Source organism: Crotalus tigris, unplaced genomic scaffold (assembly GCF_016545835.1).
Source record: "Crotalus tigris isolate CLP2741 ecotype Arizona unplaced genomic scaffold, ASM1654583v1 scf7180000017662.1067850, whole genome shotgun sequence".
NCBI lineage: Eukaryota > Metazoa > Chordata > Lepidosauria > Squamata > Viperidae > Crotalus > Crotalus tigris.
The window spans coordinates 572514-594017 of NW_024096549.1; the positions used below are offsets into that span (position 1 = coordinate 572514).

Here is a 21504-nt window from a genome sequence, read left to right on the forward strand (position 1 = left end):
AGCAATCTTGAAAACTTCCCACACAAAAGAGAACTTGCCATATGGCAAAGCCTAAAATGTAGGGAGGACAAAGAACTTAGAATAGAGCTGGAAAGGGAGTGATCAGCATGGCTGGTAACTTCAAGAGAAAAGCCAAGCTCCAGCCAATATTTATAGGAAAAACATAGATGCTTCATGGACATGCTGGGAAGGCATAAATTAACTTTAGAATATGGGGATATAATCAGAAGAATGTTTACTTCAAAAGAAACATGAAAGGCCTGAAGACTTATTCAGGAAACTTACTTAAATAAGGGTCCAAGAGGAAAATTGTGAGTGCTTGGGTGCCAGTCATAAAAGCTTGACAGGGCATAGAAGAATAACAACAATTCAGTGTGCTATTATTGAGCATTTATTGTTGATTTTATTGCCATTTTCCATTTGCAACTATTGTAGCAGACAAATTTTAATCTATTGTAAGTGAATTTGGAGAGATATAGTTTGGTGTAAGGATCAAGGCAGCAGGTTGGATACTGGGAGAATGAGTTCTAGTCCACTTTAGGCACAAAGCAGCTGGGCGACCTTTGGCCAGTCACACCCAGCCCTCCGAAGGAGACAAAGGCAAACCACTTCTGACATCTTGCCAAGAAAACTGTGAGGGACTTTCCAGGCAGTTGCCAGGAGTCAACAACATGAATCTGGAGATCCATTTAGTCAAAAGTGAAGTATATACATTTATAAAAAGGTCAAATGGAAGTAGCTGAATATTTGGGCCCAATATATATTATTGTATAAGTAAAAATGAAAAAAAGTATGCAGAAAAACTTTTTCAGTTGTTCTTCTGTAGCAACCCCAATTCACATCAATTCTTAGATAGGGAAATTGGGTGTATAATGTACAGAGGCTATCCCATGCCTTCAAAGTTCTTGTAGAATACTAAATAATCCATTTCTTTACCATTGTTTTATATGACCGCTGGGATTTTTTAGTCCTTACAATAAGCATCGAAAACCGCGAATATGACAGACTGGGGTGGAGGAATAATAATGAAGATAATATAACTGGGAATAAATGGAAATTCAATTCCCAATGAAGAAGTAGTGATAACTATACATCAGGCATGAGTGGATTGTACTAAGACATCTCCACTATATTAAATTTGTATTTCATTCTATTGTGGATGCTCATGTATTTAAATTGTCATTTATTTCTACACTGTTACTTTATTTTATGAAAGTGAACCTCATTTATGAACAAGAATGTACATTTTGCAAATGAAGAACAATAACAGAAGAGCATTCTTTAATTGCCCAGATTTGAGCAAAGCTGGTATGGTGTACCGACTAGAGTGTTACATTTCAAGGTGTTATCAGCTTTTCAAATGCCTTCCGAGAGAAGGCAGTCCCTGGAAGGTGGTGCAAGTATTGTACATAAACAAAATCTGCACTTAAAATAGCTTTTTTGCCACCTTGGTGCAGATACCAATCAGTTAAATTTAAAAGTGCAGAAGGCAGAAGCAGCATGGGAATCACAACAACATTGGCTCAAATCCAGGAACATTTTATTTCTCTGGAATGGAAACAACTCATCCACTCTGAACATAAACTGCAGGTGGCAATTGTACATTCTCTCTCTTAAAAAAAGAAAAGAAAAGAAAAGCGTTTAATTCCATAAATTTCTGTCATAAGAAACCATTTTTTAAAAATTGTACAACAAGCCTTTTTTCTGTTTTTTTTTTTTTCTTCTTTTTAAACAAAGCGTCAATGTTAAAATGGGTTCACCGGCTTCTACCACATTGTCGTCTGTGTATACCATGCAAAATGCTACATCTGCTTAACACATTTTACACATTAGCATTACAAAGATTCAAAGGTTCATTGGTTGATGGATATTTTTAAGACCTGGATTGTGACGCATTTCGTTCCTCCCCACCCCAGGGAACTTATAAAAATAATTTAGTTCAAATGGACTAAATATGGGATGGCATTCTAGCTTTGTACTTCAGTCAGTTCCATAAGCAAGCCGTTGGCCGCGAAGAGCAGCTTGTGTGGTTCTTATAGTCGTACGGTCATAGGGTTAGAAAGTACCTCGGGATTTGTAAAGTCCAGCCTCCAAGCAGCAATAAGGAGTCTCTAGACTTCAATGATCCTCCATACTCCATGCTCATCCAGCCTCCTCTTACAGACCTCTTTAAAGGAGAATATTTTGTTCCTGACATCAGATGGTTCCTCTCTGTTATTAGTTCCATTTAAATCAGCACATCTGCAGCAACTAAGAATTAGTTCTGGCTGAGCTCTAAGAGTAACCTACAGCTGAAGAACATCATTTCAGTCTGGGCCAATTTCACATGGATTTAGTCCTTTGTCCTTGGCTTCTTTATACATCCTTTGGAAGTCTTTGAAACGTGGGGCACAGCCTAACCTGGCCTCCCCAAAGTGCATGCTGCCTGTGAAGAGGAAGTCTCCGTCTCCTGGTTTTACCCCACACTGGAGCAGAGTCTTGATCTGTCCTTGCCACTGACCGCTCTCCTCAGCAGAGTGAAAGATCCTTGTTTTCTGCTTGTAGATTCTATTGATGTTTATACTGATAATGGAATCCTGCTGATCCTCCTCATTGATTACACTTTGGATCGTACCTCTGACAACTAGGAAGAAGCACAGGTAAAAAACAACAACAAACCAATTAGATATAGAGCTATCCTGATATCGACTTTTATATGAGCATTTATCATTCTCTTTAATATGCATGGGATTTTGGTTAACAAATTATTTACTCAGTGGGCTGTCCTGGAAGAAAAAGAGCGGCAGGACCAGATGTTAACATCCCTCCCACAAGTGAGGCAAATTCTGTTGTGTTCTTAAAACTAAATTCTTACAAAGTTTGTTGGTTTAATTATATATTGTTGCATTTGAAACCTTAAATTGTGTATCTGAGTTTATGCATATATAGCAATATTTTTGAAAGGGCTTTTTCCCGTTTCAGGTATCTAAAACACATCCAAGAAAAGCATTTTTTTTAGTTTTATATGAGTACCTCTCCAGTTTCACCTCACTGTTATTAAATTTTAAAATTTAATTTTAAAATTAAAAACAAACATGATACATAATCTAGATTAAGAATGCTCTGTTTTAAACTCATTTCCCAAACTAAACAAAAACTAGTAATACTGCATTCTGGATATATTTAGTTTCTACCTATCATAATCTCCAGCCTGGGGAAGATCTATTTTACTATTTTAGATATTGGCAATTATTAAGTGTTAGTCCAACAGATTTGAAGGGCTCACAGTTGAGAAAAGCTATGATCCATGCTTAATCTACTAAAGCTTATTGTAATGATCTTGGGGTTTAGAGCCAAGGCACTTCTTCATTTCAGCTGTGTCTAAAACAACGTTCAATCTATCCATTACAAAAGTTCACAAAATAGGGAAAGAGTACTTTGTTCATTAAACGTTCAATCTATCCACTGAAAAAATTGACAAAATAGGGAAACAAATATTTTCTTCATTTGCATAAAGTTAAGAGTTCATCTATAAAGTTAGCATGAAGAAAGGAGCCGTGAGCGATGGAGTGCCAACCGAGTCCGGTCAGAAGTATAAGGCCACGTGGCCTCAAAATGGCGGCCGTGAGAGGGACTGGAGGCCTCTGCAAGGGAAGTAGGAAGGAGAATCAGCCCCGGCTGAGCTGTAGGGAGAAAGAATCACCCCCTCCCGTATCCCAAAAGGTGCTGGGAAAGAGACTCAGCAAACTGCTGAGTTTAGGGAGAAAACAGCCACCCCCTTAATGTGGAGAGGAATACTTCTTTCCTCCCCTGTTTAAAAGGGAATAGGGGCCAGAATCCCCTGTAAAGGGAATAATCAGAGGCTAGAAGCCTCTAATTCTCTAATTCAAAGAATCCACTAATGGGTTTACTATAATTTAGTCTAACCTGCCATACAACAAACCTGAGAGTCAAGTTATCACGTCCTCATGGGCGAAAGACTAAGATGAAACTGGGAGGTTCCAGTCAAGGAGGGGCGTGACAACTTGACAACTTAGTCTGATTGGGTAGGAGGACTGAAATAACCCATTGGTGGATTCTTCAGTCATCATGCTGGAGAAGAGCACTGTTTAGCTCTTGGGAAATTTCAGAACACAGAAATAACCATGTGTCAAGGAACCTAAACACCAAAACAAAGCAAAACAAAACACCTGGAGGTATCAAAACACCTGGAAAAGACCAGTTTGCCTATTAGTTAAACAGGATAAGCATCACTATTAAAATAAATAAAGGCCTGCACCAAAACTCATCCTAGAAATTTAAATCACATTCTATTAATGGCCAGTAACATTTACATTGAATTCTTTGGCATTCTGCCCTGAAGAAATACATACAGCAAGCCACCACCTGTCTAGGCAACATTTTCCATCAAGACGGAGCAAGAGCAATCCCACCACAATGTCTGGGAGTTGCATCCTCCTCCCTGTTCAGAATATACCCCTATTATATCCACAATACTAATAGGCTGTATTTATATCTGTAGCACATGTCCAAGACCAGACATGCCCAGCTGTTTCATTACAACATTTACTTTGGATTCCAAGCGTGGGAAAATTGCTTTAATGCTATTTCACTACCATAAAGAGGAAAACAGTTACCCCACTAGTCATACTAAGGGAAACCACTTGTCTCTTTGGGGGAGACATAACAGAAAAAAAGTGATACCTTTTGCTGGCACAGATCACTGTGTTTATCTCTATTTATGATCTAAGCATTTCAGGCAGGCAATTTTTGCAGGCAAAATGTACTTGGAGAAGAATAATATGTAATTCTGCTGGATCTCTGCTAAGCATACTGATTAAGTCCAACCATACTGTAGCACTTTCTATCCAGAGAGCCTACAGAAAAATTCTATTGGATGTCTATGCATCAAAAGATTTTTTTTTTTTTAATGATTGAATTGAGTCAGTTTTGCTTTCAGGTTTTAGAAACCCCCTTTTTTTTCCAAATGGTATTATTAAAAAGTAACCCTTAATGAAGAATTAGTCATATTTTTGGACCAGTGTAAAAGTAAATATTTTCTATTCCTGAAAAAGTCTCATTTACCGCTATTTTATTTCTTTCTGTACATTTTGAGAAACTTCTTCCTTTCTTATAGGTAAGCAGTCAGCAAGATAAAAGACCCTATTCTAGTATACCCCTGCAGGACTAAGTATAAACTTCATCTTTAAAAGCAACAAGAAACAGGGATTTAGTTTTTATCAAGGGTCTATTTAGAAACATCAAGAGGATAATTCCTATTACTCGCTCCTAAAAACCTTTGAACCTCCACCACTATTACCACAGCCCATCTCTTTCTTTGTCCATGGCAGAAAGGAACTAGCCAAACACAATGATTTAATTGAAGCCCTTCAGAGCTAAAACCCCATAAAGGCTTTTCCTCCCTTGTTCCCTTTGTACTTCTTGGATACACTTTGTTTACTCCAACATGAGCAGAAAAGGGCTCCCTTGTTGGTTACAATCTAGGGCTTTCAGTTTGTTCACTGCTTGGTGAAGTTTCTGTAGGCCAAATCCAGCAGATTATCACAAGGGAAGAATGGCATTTTACAAAGCAATGGTGAACTCAGCAGCCATCCAGAAATCAAGGAAACTTACCAAAGTCACTGGAGCAGACAGCCAAAAGAACTTCCGTGTCACTGCAAGGTCGGCAGGGAGCTGAGAATGAAACAAAGAAGGGCATTTTAGTATCTCAAGAAAGTAAACGCTGTTCCCAGGGACATCTAAAAGGTCAACTTTAATGTACCACTCAATTCAGCCAGCAAATGTGTAGTCTACTTCTTCAGATCAATATTTTCTATGAAAATGTCCATCTCTTAAAAACTCAATAGTCCATATTCTGGATATGACATATTTAATGTCATATCCAGAATATGGCATTTTCTCTTACAATAATCTTTTGATATCTATCTATATTCTACATTGAATTGTATCCTCTTGCAGAATAGTTCCCTTAAGTTGACAGAGGTTAACTTTCCAGGATAAACTTTTAAAACGTAACTCCTCAAGATTCGGCAAGCAAAAATTCCTGCAGATTAAATGCAGAATTCAAGATCTTTGATTGTAGGATTGTATTCCAAGTATCCGAACTTGAAATAGGAAGAAAAAAACTATTCCTGATTATATCAACAAAACTGGTTAGTCCATTTAAAATAAGAACATAAATAAAGATGCATCTGGTAGCCATGCCTTAAACATAAGATGTAGTTGAGCCTAGAGGAGACTACAGAGAGGAAGTTAAAAGAGAGAGAGAGTCATCTGGAAAGAGACAGCAGCTGTTTTGTGCCCTTACACAGTAGCCTTTATTCATCAGCAGTTGCACCACAAGGCTGTGGGACAAAGCCAGAGGCAGTCTACACCTGCATCCCTGGTTCATGAAGCCAGGCAGAGGTCTGAAGGTCACACCACATATTAAAGATACCATGTGTAGCTCCATGTTTTTCCCTTGGATTTTTTCCCTAAAGCTACAAAGTAAAGACTGTAGACCTGATACAGTTCAGCACCGAAGTATATTGGGACAGGGGGGTTAACCTCTCTTGCTTGGGCCAGTTTCCTGGTAAAAGCTACCCCTTCCCTCAGCACAGTAATTAGTGATTGTAAAGAACCCATTCATGCTTATTTTCTGGCTTAAAAAAGACCAGTCAGCATACATTTTATGCATTTCAACATTCTGAACTCTCTTCACTCTTCCCTGCTTAAAGACTGCTGGCTTAGAAACCAGGAGACTGTGAGTTCTAGTCCTGTTTTAGGCATTGAAGTTGTCTGGGAGATTTTAAGCTAGTCTTTATTTCTCAACCCAACTTATTTCATAGGGTTGTTATTGTGGGGGAAAATAGGAGGAGGAAGGTCGGAAATATACATCGGAAATAACGGTAGCTTCTGGCGTATAAGACGACTTTCTAAGCATACGACTCGGCGCCAAAGTCGGGGGTCATCTTATACGCCGGATTGCCTTATACGCCTGAATATACAGTAGTCTGTATTACCAGGTTGCATGAGTTGACTTGCATAAAGATTGGTAAAAATGTCCTTCATCAGAAAAGTTTTAACTGTCTCTGGTGGGAATTCAAAGCAAGAACCTCAAATGAAGGATCATGTAAGGCAGTGGTCTCAACCTTTTTAATGCCACGACCCCCAACCGGTCGTAAGTCAAGGACTACTCAACTGGTCGTAAGTCAAGGACTACTCAACTGGTGCAGCACCGTTTGCAGAATGGGACTTTTGGCGGGCTCAGCAGGGCCGAGACAGCCTGGACAATTCCTATTGGCTTTTGAAAGCCAATAGAATTAGACTCTATTCAAGAGAGTCTATTCTATTGGCTTTCAAAAGCCAATAGAATAAAAGGGAGTAGCACAGCTAAGGAAAAGGGGGAAAAATGGCAGACTGCGTTGTTTGGTGACCCCCGTGAAATGGTTATTCGACCCCAAATGGGGTCCCGACCCACAGGTTGAGAACCACTGATGTAAGGACTTGTATCATGAAGAAGACAGCTGATCTGATGGGGCCTATTAAAATGTTTAATGGAAATCAGAGAACTGGCTGGTAAATTTATCAGATTTGTTGCCTAACACTAATCTCAGGTGTTAGAAATAAAGATGAGCTTGAAGTCTTTATTTCAGAAAAACAAATGTGATTTAATAGACATGGTAAAGACCTGATGAGATAACTTCAATCACTGGAATATAGCAAACAAAGATACATTTTACTCAGAAGGAGAAGTTTCAAGGATGTTCAGAATGTTTTACATTCAGAATGTTTGGAACTTGAATCACATTGTTTCAACTGATCCAGGATCTACAAGTAGTCCTTGAATTAGGACCATTTGTTTAGCAACTATTCGAAATTACAAAGCACTGAAAAAGTGACTTATGACCAGCCCTTCCATTTATGATCATTGCAGCATCCCATGGTCATGTGATCATGATCTGGGCACAGTTGTGGTATCCCAGGATCATGTGATCATCATTTGGGACCTTCCCAGCTGGTTTATGACAAGCAAAGTCAATGGGGAAGCCAGCAGGAAGATTACAAGTTGTGGTCCCATAATGTTTCACTAAATGACCAAAATAATTTATCAATGAATTTTCTATCCCAACTGCCATGGTAAGTTGAGGACCACCTGTAAATAGCCCTGTTTCAAACTCAAAAAACTTTTTGACCTTGAAAAACAATGGGCTTAATAGCTATTGTAAGCTTCCAATCTGAGGTGAGACATTTTCAGGCCTGAAACATTTCAGACTCAAATAACTGAACATTTCTAAACAGCAGTAATAGTTAGGGATGAGAAGTTGCACTGTGTATTAAAAGTATCATATCTGCTAATTCAAATGAATTAACGTGGTGATACTGCCGAAGATATCTGGGTTTAAATAAGCAGAGGAATGAATGTGGGCAATACTATTAGCCTTTACTGTGGCTGATCCAACCAAAGATATACGGATGATGCTTTCCAGAAGCAAAGTGCAATTCTTTTTAAGAGGCACGAGGTAGCAGTGATAGGGATTTAAATTACCATGACATCATTTGGGAGACAAATTCTGCCAAGTGTTCTGGGTACCTGATTGTCTTGCTGACAAATTTTCTCTTTCAGGGAGTCAAGGAAGGTACAGGAAGATTCTGTTATCATTGATTCGATAGCCAATAGTTATGGCACAGATAATGAAATAGAGCAGTTGGCTAAATCTAAGCAAACAGGATCAGACCTGTTTAACATTTGGATGGAGGTCTATCAGGAAATGCTAGGGCTATAGATTAGACTGTTGTTATTGCCAGGAGGAAAAAAAAAATATTCATAGCCATAAAATTACCAGATTTCACCTAGTCAAAGAGATGGAAGTAGCAAGAACACAATGGAAAATGGCTATGTGAGTTCTTGTTTTCAATTAAAATTAAAGCTGAATCAAATACTATCTTGGACTCAAGAGTGAAGGAACAGCCATCAATTATAAATTCTTAATTTGTATTTCTACATGAAGCATGGTATTAGATTCGCTGTCTTAATTAAATAGCATCTTTCTAATGTGGACAGCATTTTTCCCTAAACACATTTTGACATACTTGGGTAATGATTCCCATGAAAGAAAACTAGTTGAAAACTTGTATATAGAACATATTAGTTATTGTGCCGATAATTGTTATGGAAGACAAATGCATTATAGGATTATGTGAAAATTAAGATATAAACGTGCATAAACATTCACAAGATGAAATCTTGGATGGCTAACTTGTGGGTTTTTTTATGTAAGAAAACCAATTATAAAGCATGTTAGAAGAGAAATAGCTGACACATACATCTGAAGACAGGAAGATCAAGTGTAAACTCAAGACCAGATCTGTTACAACTCTAAGAACTATGTAGCCTGGAAATAGTAGAAACACCCCACGCTAATCTAATCAAGGAAAGAATGTAGCTGCTTTTTATACTCAGCCACTTCTAAAGAGAAGGTGGTGCAGATGTTTCTATAATGCCCTAGTTAGTTATGGAATTCATTTTCACTCAAAACTCTGCCCTATCTAGCAGCAGGCTAATTAAATCTACTCACTGGAGACCCAAAAATGGAATGGGTGGAGAACTACAACTTCCTTTGTTATTCCAGTAGGGCATTTATATTCATTATAAAAATGAGAAATTATCAATTTAACTATGCATCTATGGTCAGTCTCACCAGTGATCATGACAAGATGGCACTTAGGGAAAAAAAATTGGTAGACTCTTGCTTTAATGAATTTAAATCTTCATGGCTGCATTCAGATTTATGTAGTAATTATTTAAAACTTGAATCATTATATCTATATTTAGATTATTTTTTTAAACATAGAGACTTTCAAGTCATAGACTACAGCAATAACAGTTAGTCCATATGATGTCATTTTAACAGGCATGTTGCTAGCTAAAAGACCCTTCTATTTTAAGTAGCAGGTCGTTCATACAATTGGAAGAGAAATAGAATGCTGTGTCAATTAAACTTATTCTCAGTGTACTTCAGTGCCAATGCTGAATAAAAAAATAACAGTCATGCTAAAAGCCTTTACTACTTTTTATGAAAACTTGAGCATGCAGGTGCTGTTGCCTGAAAAATTAGAAGAAATATCAACTAGAGATACTCTAAAACAGGAGTGTCAAACTCGTCACATCACGTGGCATGTCGCAACATATTGCAACTTTTTCCCCCTTGCCAGAGCTGGGGCTTCCACATGACGCATCCGGGGCCGGCAGTTTGACACCCCTGCTCTAAAAGAAACTAAAGTCCAAAGGCATTCGGATTGTCCAAGATCTAGTTGGTTGTTAAGCAGCTGCCAGTAGTGTCCTTCTATCAAGGCATTTACATGAGGAAAGAAAACCTTATCAACAAAATGTTCCTACACCTCCATATTGATTTTCTAGTTAGTGTATCATCTCTTACTACTACAATTTATGAGCAAAAGCTGTCTAATTTCCTCAACATGGGACCATGTGCTAAGAACAACAATACTATTATAGTTCCTGATTCAGGTGATTCAGATGGTTTAGACAATCTCAGTGCACAGGATTCTAAGCCAAAACAAACAAACCTTACAGATGGTTCAACAATAATAGCCGAAAGTACAAACGAAGAAGAGCAGTTTCGTTGCACTTTCAAATGCCTGGATGTTAAGGAGGTTCCGGCATATTGCTGTCATCATACTGACTCACTGTTAAGTCAAGTAGGAGTTTCTCTGATGGGGTATCATGACCTGAACTAAGTAATAATATATCTTTCTACCTCTTCACCTTTACTACCTAGTATGGAGTATGGAGTGGTAGAAAGCGAGGGGAGAAAGGTGTTTTTTTTTTAAATATATTATCACATAAAACTGCATTAGAGGTCCAGGTGCCTCAATTCCTGCCTTATCAGTTTATACTCTTACTAAGAAAGTCATGGAAATAATCTCCCCTGAAATGGTTAATTGACCAATTTTCCTTCAATTTATTCTCTGCAATTTTCAGGGGAAACTGGATATGAAATTGTCACAACTAAATTTTCTAGTGGGCATTAAAAAATGCTTTGTCCTCAGAGTTATTTTTGTTTGTTTTTAATCAGGAGATTATGATTGTTCAGTTACCTTCCAGCAATGTTACAGCTGCCAATGACAATTCACTCCTCATTACTACTTGCAAGTATTTTTAGAGCCTTGAAAAACAAGCAAGAAAAAAGCAGAATGTGTTTCATAGGTGTCCATAATAAACCTCCAGGAACAAAGCAATTTTTGTAAGAAACTATTTTGGAATAGCAGAAGGATATTCTTATTTGTAAAAGTGCCTATCAAACCATAGCAAGGGTTCATTTGATATAACCTATCAATTTTGATTTGCCTTGCATCATCACCAGGTTGCACTTAAAATAGCAGGAACACTTAGACTTATATACCGCTTCATGGTGCTTTACAGCTCTCTCTAAGTGGTTTACAGAGTCAGCCTATTGCCCCCAACAATCTGGATCCTCATTTTACCAACCTCTGAAGGATGGAAGGATGAGTCAACCTTGAGCCTGTCGGGATCGAACTCCTGGCAGTAGGCAGAATTAGCCTGCAATATTGCATTCTAATCACTGTGCCAGCTGCACCTCCAGCATTCTGGAAGATCTATCAAGTAGGAGACATATTTAGTCCATTCTTGCATTTTAACATTTTCCAAATGCCCTAAGTTACCAAGTAGCATGCTTTCAACAGAGCATCAAGGTCCCCTAAACTTGACAACACCTATCATTTTCTCTCCATCCTTAGCCACTTAATATTACCAATGAGGCTGGAGGGTGGAGTGGGGAGAAGCCCCAAAGTTCTTGAGACTGGACTGCTTTTCTCCTAGAACATTCTCATTTTGGTTTTACTATATAAAGCTATGTCATAGGCACAGAATTAAAGCATCCGATCCATGCAAGGGAACATCCTCAATATGCTTATGTGGAAAAGTAACATAAATTATATATAATGTCAACATTGAAATTTTGAAATGAGATGCAGTTCTGTCATTCTAACATTCATCTTTAGAATGATTCTGAAGCAGAAATATGGAACAGATTCTTGTTTACAAGTTCCATTAAAATCAAATGACTTGATACTTCTATGACTGTATGGGATATCTGTAGAGTTTTACAGCAACATTTTGATCCACAATTTAGACAAAAATAAACTACTTGCTGAACTATTGGCAGCTATTTTTGATAGTAGTGGTCAGGCCTTGATTATATTTATTGTAGAAAGAAATCTGTTCCAACACTAGTAGTTCTTCCATAATTATATATGGGCTCTGAAAGTCAAATTTTCCACAAGGCTGACAACAATTATGATGAAATCTGACTGGACTGAAAACTTTAGATGGGAACTAGGAACAGCTGGGAATTGTTTTCAACTAAGGGGTCTTCAAGGGCCAAACAACCACAACAGCAGGAGGAGAAAGCAAAGTTGCTGCTCCTCTAATAAGTATCATAGTAATCCTTTTATATTTGCCTTAAAAAAGAAGAGGCAGAACTGCTTTTAATATATAAAAAAGAGTGCACAGTTTATTACTATTTATCATCCATTGAAAACAATGCAATTATTATATTATTATATTATTTGTAAATCAAGTATTTCCTAAACAGGTTCCATTAAATACCTGTTTTTCAAGCCAATTAAACATGATAAATAAGGAAATAAAGCTGCCCACTAATTAGATACTACAGCTTCTGCGGCTAGTGCTTCCCTGTAAATAAACACCACTGAACTGCTCAGACTTGTATAATGTATAAGATACCAGTAAACTAGGCTTAGTGGCAATAGCAGCAAAAGGTTACTAACACCCTCCTTATATCAACCTCTGAAACAGTTACCTTACAAAAAAAGTAAGCAGTAGATACCCTGATGCTTTCTATTAGGTTTTAGATTACAGTTCCTATCAATCCAAGCAAGCATGGCCACTGTAAGGTCTACTGAAAGTTGTAATTGCTGAATATCAACAGGTTGCCCATACTACTCTTTTCTGATGGACGGAGCACTCACATTTACATGATTTTTTTTTTATTACAGCTGTCTATGTAAACAGGCTCAGCTTAATTACTGGATTTGCATTCAAGCATCAGACAAATCCGCAAAGGCAGATTCTGTAGTTTAGGTATAAGCTGGGGGGGGGGGGCAGAGAAATGCAGTCTTTTGTTTTTTCTGAATCTCCTACTCATCTGCTTCACTGAATTAATACAAGCAACACGTCTCTATTCATCACATGAGGGATTAGATGTAGCCCTCTTAACTTGTGGTGTTCAGATGCTTTTTTAGATTTTCTCCAAAAATACAGAAAAATACATTCAAATTTCAAATACTTCAAATTTTTCCCAAAGTTCCAGAATGTTCAAATTCGGAAAAAGGTATCCCCTCAGTAGCATATAAGAATATCAGTTCTTCTGGAGAAGAAGTGCATCATATACAACAAAGATTGGAGGCTAAAACATATAAGGAACGGTTGCTGAAATTGGGTATGTCTAGTTTAATGAAGAGAAGGACTACGGGTGACATATATCCAATATCTCAGGGGTTGCCACAGAGAAGAGGGAGTCGAGCTATTCTCCAAAGCACTTGAAGGCAGGACAAGACACAACGGATGGAAACTAACCAAAGAGGGAAGTAACCTAGAACTAAGGAGAAAGTTTCTGACAGAACAATTAATCAGTGGAACAATCTGCCTCCAGAAGCTGTGAATGCTCCAACAATGGAGGTTTTTAAGAAGATATTGGACAACTATTTGTCTGAAATGGTATAGGGTTTCCTGGCTGAGAGGGGGTTGGACTAGATGACCTCCAAGATCCCTTCCAACTTTTATTATTATTGTTTTTGTTATTATTATATCCATTTTCCCCATTTCTGATGTGACTCATAAATCAACTCTTTAATACTCTTCATCCTCAGCAAAGATTCTTCATCAACATATTCATATTGAATCAGTTCAAACCTGGGTCAGATAGAAATTCTGCAGGAGAACATAAAATAAAAAGTTAAAGGAATGACAATGACCACCACAAGTAACTGAAAATCCAAGCCCTGCACACCTGGGGAAGTTTTCACTATAGGATCCTAACCATTTGGATCTACAGCTGAAAGGAAAGAACAATATACTGTTGGAAGGATTCTCACGGTCCTTTCCAACAAACAAATACACAAGCTTTCAAAATCTTATTCTTTTGATAAAATTAAATAAAACAGCTATCAGATTCCTTCTGATTAGCCTAGCATGGCTTTCCTCTACAGAATATGTTCTCAACGGTGGAATCTTTTTTTTTTTAAAAAAAATAGTAATTTATACAATTTATTAGCCTCAAATTCCCTTTGATTTTTGATAGTTCAATGATAGGTTCATTGCAATAAAACGAAAACATTAATGGAAAAATCCTCTTTCTGAATACTCAAAAGTATAAAACTGTTCCAAAGGTACACTATGCCTACTGGGATTACAGTGTTTCATTAAAAGCATTTATGGGTTAAACTGTATTTCAGGAAACTCAATTCAGGAATTCCTATGGGTAGTAGCTTGGTGTCTGACAAGGAAAAAAAAAAAACCAAGTGTTATGTGAGCAAGCTTCTCCCACTTCCAACTTTATAGAAAAATAATCTAGCTTCTTCAGAAATACAAGCTAACTCCTATTTGCCTTGATATTAGAAACCCAGAAATAAGCGCACACAGAGAAAACATAGGAGAATATAGAAACCCAAGCTTGAATCATAGTGTGCTACTTAGGCATGTTTCTTAAAAGTGTTGCTCTAGTTTGGAGTGTGTAACCTGACCCCCCCCCTACATTCTTATGTGCTCCTCTAAATAGCACTAGCAATAGACTTATATACCACTTTATAGTGCTCTAAAGCCCTCTCTAAGCTGTTTATAGAGTCGGCATATTGCCCCCAACAATCTGGGTCCTCATTTTACCAACCTTGAAAGGATGGAAGCTGAGTCAACCTTGAGCCAATGAGAATCAAACTGCCAGCCGGCAGTCAGCAGAATTGGCCTGCAGTATTGCATTCTAACCACTGCGCCACCAGGCTCTTAAAGCTGGCAAGTAGAATCCAACCCTTCTCAGGCTAGAAGATGGAACAGTTTATGTAAACACTAGAGAGGTGGCTCTCAATTGCCAGGCGAGGAAGAGAACAGTCAAATTTACACTTATTTGAAAAGGGTCGAAATTTAATTCCTAGAGTTTATGTATAAGTGTACACAGGCTTTGATATCTGTATTGTACAGTAGGTGTATTTTTTTTGCGCAGAAATAGCTTCTAGCATTTAACTCACTGAGTCTATGAGCTTCTTCTGGAAGCAAGTTCCTTAAAAATTTGGAAAACTAAGATGTATTGCCATGCCAAGCATAAGTCTGTCAAGTGGCTTGGCTCATTGCTGTTCTCTGGTATAAAAGAACTCTAGATTAAGCTCCAAAATAGGCTTCACATGTGGGGAAAATGGGGGGGGAACCTCTCAGAATCACTCCCCTCCAAAACATTAAGTGAGGAACCTTAAAATTCTCTTCCTGACCATGTCTATAATATGGCATCACCAACTACACACCACTGCCATGATTATTAAAACCCAAGACCTCCCAAAATCTTTTCCTGTCAACTATAACATCTAGCCACAAAGAAGGAACATACCCTCCTGCTCGAGCATGAACATTAAGTGGGATAAACCATGCACATACAGCTCCTTAGAAGACCATAAATGAACGTAAATTCTTAATACTGTGGAAAGAATGAAAGATCCTATTGACTTCTGACTTGGTTCATGTAGTTTCTATTAAACTCTTTCTACAAAATCAGTAAATTAGACCCACAGTTCCAGTTACGTACAAGAAATACCCAGGGAAGGCATCCCAGTTCTGGGTACAGTTTTAAAAGCAGAATCTTTCACCAAAACCTGGCAAATAAGTGCCAGCTATTTAAATGGTCTTTTCTTATTGTTCTCTGTCATCTACCACGATTTGCGGCATCAATATATCTGTGACCCAAACACAATTGCTCTCGTTTGCCCACTATGTCTTGATAAGCTTCCTGCTTCTGCTTCCTATCTGACACTAAAAATACAAGGGGGCTGAGTTACACATTAAAAGGCTGCAGTGCAGAGTTGGTGCATCACATACATTCTGCAGATCTGAAGAACTTACTGCCAGATTCTCATAACTTCACTCCTTCTTCTAATTGTAGTTTGACACACCATGAAGAGATTACTACAATCTTCTTGGCTCACTAATTATTTTTAATTGTCATATCCTTCATTTATGAACAGTGAAAAGAAATAGGCTTTTAAGAAGCAAGCCTGAATATGTGATCCTTCCAAGTGTTTTGCTTTTCCCCACAAGGATTGCAGCAACATTTTTTTCTTGTAAACTGCTTTGTGCGGATTGCTTCAAAAGACAGGGTAGAAATCATCATCTGACTATCATCTGATTATCCAATGGCCCACTGTTAAGGTTATATCAAAGCGGATATAACATTTTTCATCTTGTTCAAATATTTCTGTGGCTAAAACAAGAAAAACAACAATAATCACATTGGCAAGAGAAAAAAAGTGCTGAGGCATTGGTAGTGCCTGGGGCTTTAACCCTCTGTCATTGTGATCAGAACTGTTTCCATGACAAGAAAGTTTCACAGGGACCTCCTCAACAGTTAAATAGCTCATATGCAACCAGTGCAATGTTGGTTTGGAACCAATTTATTTGTTAAGTTCAAGCTAATCATCTTCTTAATTCACTAACCTCTCTCCATCTCCTTAGGGTACTGTGAACCCTTCAGAGCTTGGAGGCATATCTTATTACTTCCTGACTCCAGTAATCTTCATTTCAGAAACTAGGAATTCCATCTATACTAAATATTCTTTTTGATAGAGCAGAGAGGGAAAGTCTTAAAATGCAAGGAGGAAGAAGAAGAGGAAGGGAAAAGGTACAAGAAAGTAGCTCACCACAAGTTTCCTGTCCTTTAGTACATAAAAGTTCTTATCTGGTATTCTGCTCCAGCACAAAAATAATTTTCCATTGCCCTCTAGTATCAGGACAATAACAGCAAGCACTGTATATATTAACCCAGGTTGGAAGCCTGCCAGTAAAATGTCTCGATCTCATATGGAATCCAGATTGGGGTGGAATTGAATTAAATGACTAGAAGCTGGTTAAACTTAAACTTGGGAGAGCAAGTTGGTGAAAAAAAGATCAAAGTTTAAGTAAGCCTTAAAGGAAGACTTTTAAAAGAACCTAAGCAATATTTTATGTGTTTTTTTTAAAAAGAAGGAATAAGTGTGAGAAGGCATGGATTTGGGTTCATTTCAGATTTCTGTCACTTAATTGTGCAATTTAATGTAACATTTAAAGCCAAATATTCCAGGGCCATCGCTGACTAAAACAGCACAAACAGAGGGAAGAAACTCCTGGAGTTATTTCTGCCAAAATGGAATGAAAACTGCATGACCTTAGAGAACATATGCTTCTGGGTTATTCTTGACAACAGAAATTCAGAAAACGCTCGTGTACTTATTTCAGTGTTATTTCGTCATTCTAGGGTATTTTGTAAGCAGTTGGGTAACTCAAGATCTGGTAATTTAAATTCTAGAACTAAGATCAATTAAGTTTACACTGATATCCATAGAAGCTTACAGAAAGAGCTCCAGTAAGCACTCTAAGTGTCTGCTCTGGCAATTCTGCTCAGTACTTTCCTAATAACAGAAACTGTTGTTTGTTTAATCACCATCTTATCTGGATTCCTGGATAAGCTTGCAAAGAGCTTTTCGATGGCTTATATTCAGACATCTGAATTAAGTGCACAGAGATCTCTATTAGCATCTAAGTACATACAGATTCTGAGGGCAAGACTTGTATATGCCTTTTTCCTCCCCATTCAACTCTATTCAAGTGCAGATAAATGTCTTCAGACTATCATCTTAATTGTAATATAATCCTAGGCCTGTTTACTAAGTTTTAAGAACTAAGATATTAAATGTAATAACCTTATAAGTAAATTTTATACATCAAGCTAATAAATGGGACTTGAGGCTCAACTTGAAGACTATATGCCCATCCCATTTCATGACAGATGCATAACTCCATCATCTTCAGATAATACAATGTGACAGTTTCCTTTCTCAAGTCATTATGTTCCTTGACTTTTAGTAACCACAGATATAAGCCTTCAAGCAAGGTGATCTGTTCCTAGACCGATTCTTCAGCTGTACCAATAGTGGTACCCACTGCAACCATAACTGAATCCATCTGCCTTATCTCTAGTTGAGTGTCTCTGTGATGCTCCTTTACCATAATGATTCTTAAAGGCAGAAGCTATCTACTTGCATACATCAATATCACTGGTATTTATATATGCATAGACCTCTTTCAACCTATTTACCTGTGTCATGCTTCAAATTTGTTGGCATTCTTCAGTTAGAACCTTTACTTCTTTTACTTCTTTATCTGTGCTTGTCATATTTTTGTTGATAGTCCATTGATTTCTCTATTCTTCTAACTTGATAATGACATGAATGTTGATCTAACTTCTGGTGGATTATTTAAAGAAGGAATAAGCTCTTTTCTCAGGTAAAGTAGACATTCAATTGTTCTAAGGGGCTTAAATTTGGGGGCAGAAGAAAAATGGTGAAAGAATATGAAAGGTTAAAGTCATTTGCTCTAGCTTGTTTTAAAGCAATCTAGGCCCCTAGAACAGAGTTTTGTGAGCCAAACATAATTATCTTTTCACAAAAAGCTACATTTTCAGCTTCAAAGTACATTATACCCAAAAGCAGTGGCAGGAGGGAAACTCTCTCCAGTGATGGATCCTTCTATAAAATCAAATATTATAATCCATAAAAGAGGCCTTTCTTTCTTGTGCTAATCTTCCATGTATACTAGCTGGTTCTGCCAGTATTTGGAAAAACGTGATACAGATTATTGGAAACATAACCCCATAGCCTTATTTAAGAAAGAAGCCCAGTTAGTTCTAATCTAGCACTAGCTTCTTGTATAATTCTTGTTCTTTTTTTGGATAAAATGATTTTGTCTCAATACAACCATCTAGTAGAGAAATTTTTAAGAAGATGTAATCCTACGGAATTATGCAGTCAAGTGGTTGATGCTGGGTCACTGGCACTTGGAATAATAAGACACAGCATTTCTACATTAGTATTTGAGAAAGAAATTGGATACATTCATTCAGAAAATTACACAAAAAGAAAGAACACTGCTTTCATAGTCAGGAAGGGTATAGCAAAGACAGTACAGGTAGTCTTTGATTTATAACCACAATTCAGCCCAGCATTTCTGTTGCTAAGCAAGACAGATGTTCAATGAGCTGTGCCCCATTTCATGACCTTTTTTGCCACAGTTTTCAAGTGATTCATTGCAGTTATTAAGCAAATCCTGAGATTATTTAGCGATTTTATGGTAAAGTTCAATCTGAAATTGACAGAACAGGCAAATAAGCTGTGCTGCTTGTAATTGGACTAGAAAAGGTTGGAAGGAGAAAAAGGGAAATGTGGTTGGATTATATGGCCTGAATAAATTATTGGTTTCTGCCAATCCAATGATTTTTTTTCATTGTTAATACAGTTTACAAACAATCAAAACAACACTCCTATTAGTGAACTTCACCAGAGGGAGTACACAAAACTCAAATTGACTAATTATTGGTTTAAGAAAGCGGAAGAGTTATATTATAATAGCAAAATGCATCCTGGAATCACTTGTGGAACTGCTCATGTGCAAGTTCCAAATCAAGCTAAAGTGGAAGAACAAAACCAACAACTTTCCATAGTATGATCTTTAGCATATATATGTCATTGTCAAGAAGAACATTAGGAATTGCTTTGAAGTCTTGAATCTCATTCATACAGAACCAAATATGAAAGAGATCAAGAAATAGAAGAAAACAAACTGGATGTCAGAAGAATGGAGTTTGTCAAGAAGAGACGTTCAAGCCAAATGCAAACCCAAGAAAGGTATGGATCTCAGGAACTTAGCAAAGAATTTCAGAGAGCTTTTAAAAGAGACAATAAACAGTATTACAACAACTGTAACGGCATTAAAGATAGAAACAAGCATGGAAAAACAAGGAGGAAAAATCAGCCTTATCTCAAAATCAAGCAAATCAAGACTCTTTAAGGTCGCCTAAGATTTGTTCAAATGGCATTTCTTTGCTTCAAAAATCCTGCCCTTCTGGATTTTTGCTATTGGAAAGAGGATTATATTTAGAGTAAAATGTGAAAAGCAAGAGAATCTGGCCCAGGCATATCAGCTACCCTCTTAAGCCTAATTAAAATGTTGGCATTAGACCAAATAGTTCTTTCTCATCATGAAAATATTGTAATCTCTGTTATGGACATTACCAGGATTGAGGCATTCACTGTAACCAGCACTAAGTACTGGCAGTTCAGTCCTGAAAGGATTAAATACCTTGATTCATATCCAAAAGGGCTCTTAACATTTTCCTGTGCACCTGAGCCCACAATATTTTTAATGTGAGACCTGTGAAAAGCTAAAAAGAAATTTCTGATTGTTTTTATTATAGCATGCAATCAGAGACATCTCCACTTCCTTGGTAAATAACTACAGTGAAATTATCAGGGATTTGAAAGATTATCGGTTGACAGGAAATCAATCCAAGAGGCTGGACATTGATTGGAAAAATGATTTTTGCTTGGTAGCTCAGTGGATAATCCCATCCGCTGATAATTGGAATTAAAGAGTCAAGATGATATATTTTAGCTGGAGAACCCATAACAATGCTGTTAATTTAATGCAAATTTGGTGAGGTGGAGTGTTCCCATGCAACTGATATAAAAAAAATGGTACAGAAGGTCTTAATTTAAAAAAAAATCAAAGCAAAGCAAATTCAGCCATCAGCACTTCAGAGGAATTTCAAAGAACAGTGCAAGAGCATGGATAAACAATGAGTCAGGCATGAAGCCTTCCTTCATATAAATCTTCTGTGTAAACATTAAATATGCCATGCTAACTATAAAATTTGATCACCTGCAGTCAAAATTACTGGCTAATAAAACTACCACGCAGCTCTTATGGAGTGCATTTTTTACTAAATAAGGAAGATAAGGCATTCTGGTTAGATTTCATAATGATATTTGTAGCCTTGTTTGAATGACCTTGTTGACATAGCAGGGTGTACTAAACCCCAAAAGGTCCCAGATTCTGTAGCTGATAAACTACTACTTACTGCTACCCTTCTGGCATGTCTTAGAATAGTGATAGCAAACCTTTTGGACTTGGCCTGTCAAAAATTCAGAAAGTGCCTAACTTGACCCCCTCTGAACAAAAGAGAAACAATTCTCTACTTCCCCACCCATCTAAGCAGTGATGGGATTCAAATATGTGAACAATTGGTTTTCTGTGTGGATACCACTTCCGGAAGTCCATTCTGGGCCTGGGCAACAAAGTGGCGCAAGCTGGCTGAATCCCACCACTGCATCTAAGCTACCCTGAACAGCAGTATGCAATTTTCCAAGGGTCTGGAGACTACACGAGCACAGGCC

General features: G+C 37.5%; 1 protein-coding gene across 1 annotated transcript in view; it reads right to left on the reverse strand.

The window, feature by feature from the left end:
- Window positions 1-375: 375 nt before the first annotated feature.
- METRNL (meteorin like, glial cell differentiation regulator) overlaps window positions 376-21504 on the reverse strand; it is a 34063-nt gene continuing 12934 nt past the window's right edge. Inside the window, exons 3-4 of the mRNA XM_039335829.1 lie at window positions 5614-5673; window positions 376-2623 (exon numbers count right to left, since the gene is read on the reverse strand). Of these exons, the coding sequence (XP_039191763.1) occupies window positions 2307-2623; window positions 5614-5673 (377 nt within the window). The 3' untranslated portion in view covers window positions 376-2306. The remainder of the gene's footprint in view (window positions 2624-5613; window positions 5674-21504) is intronic.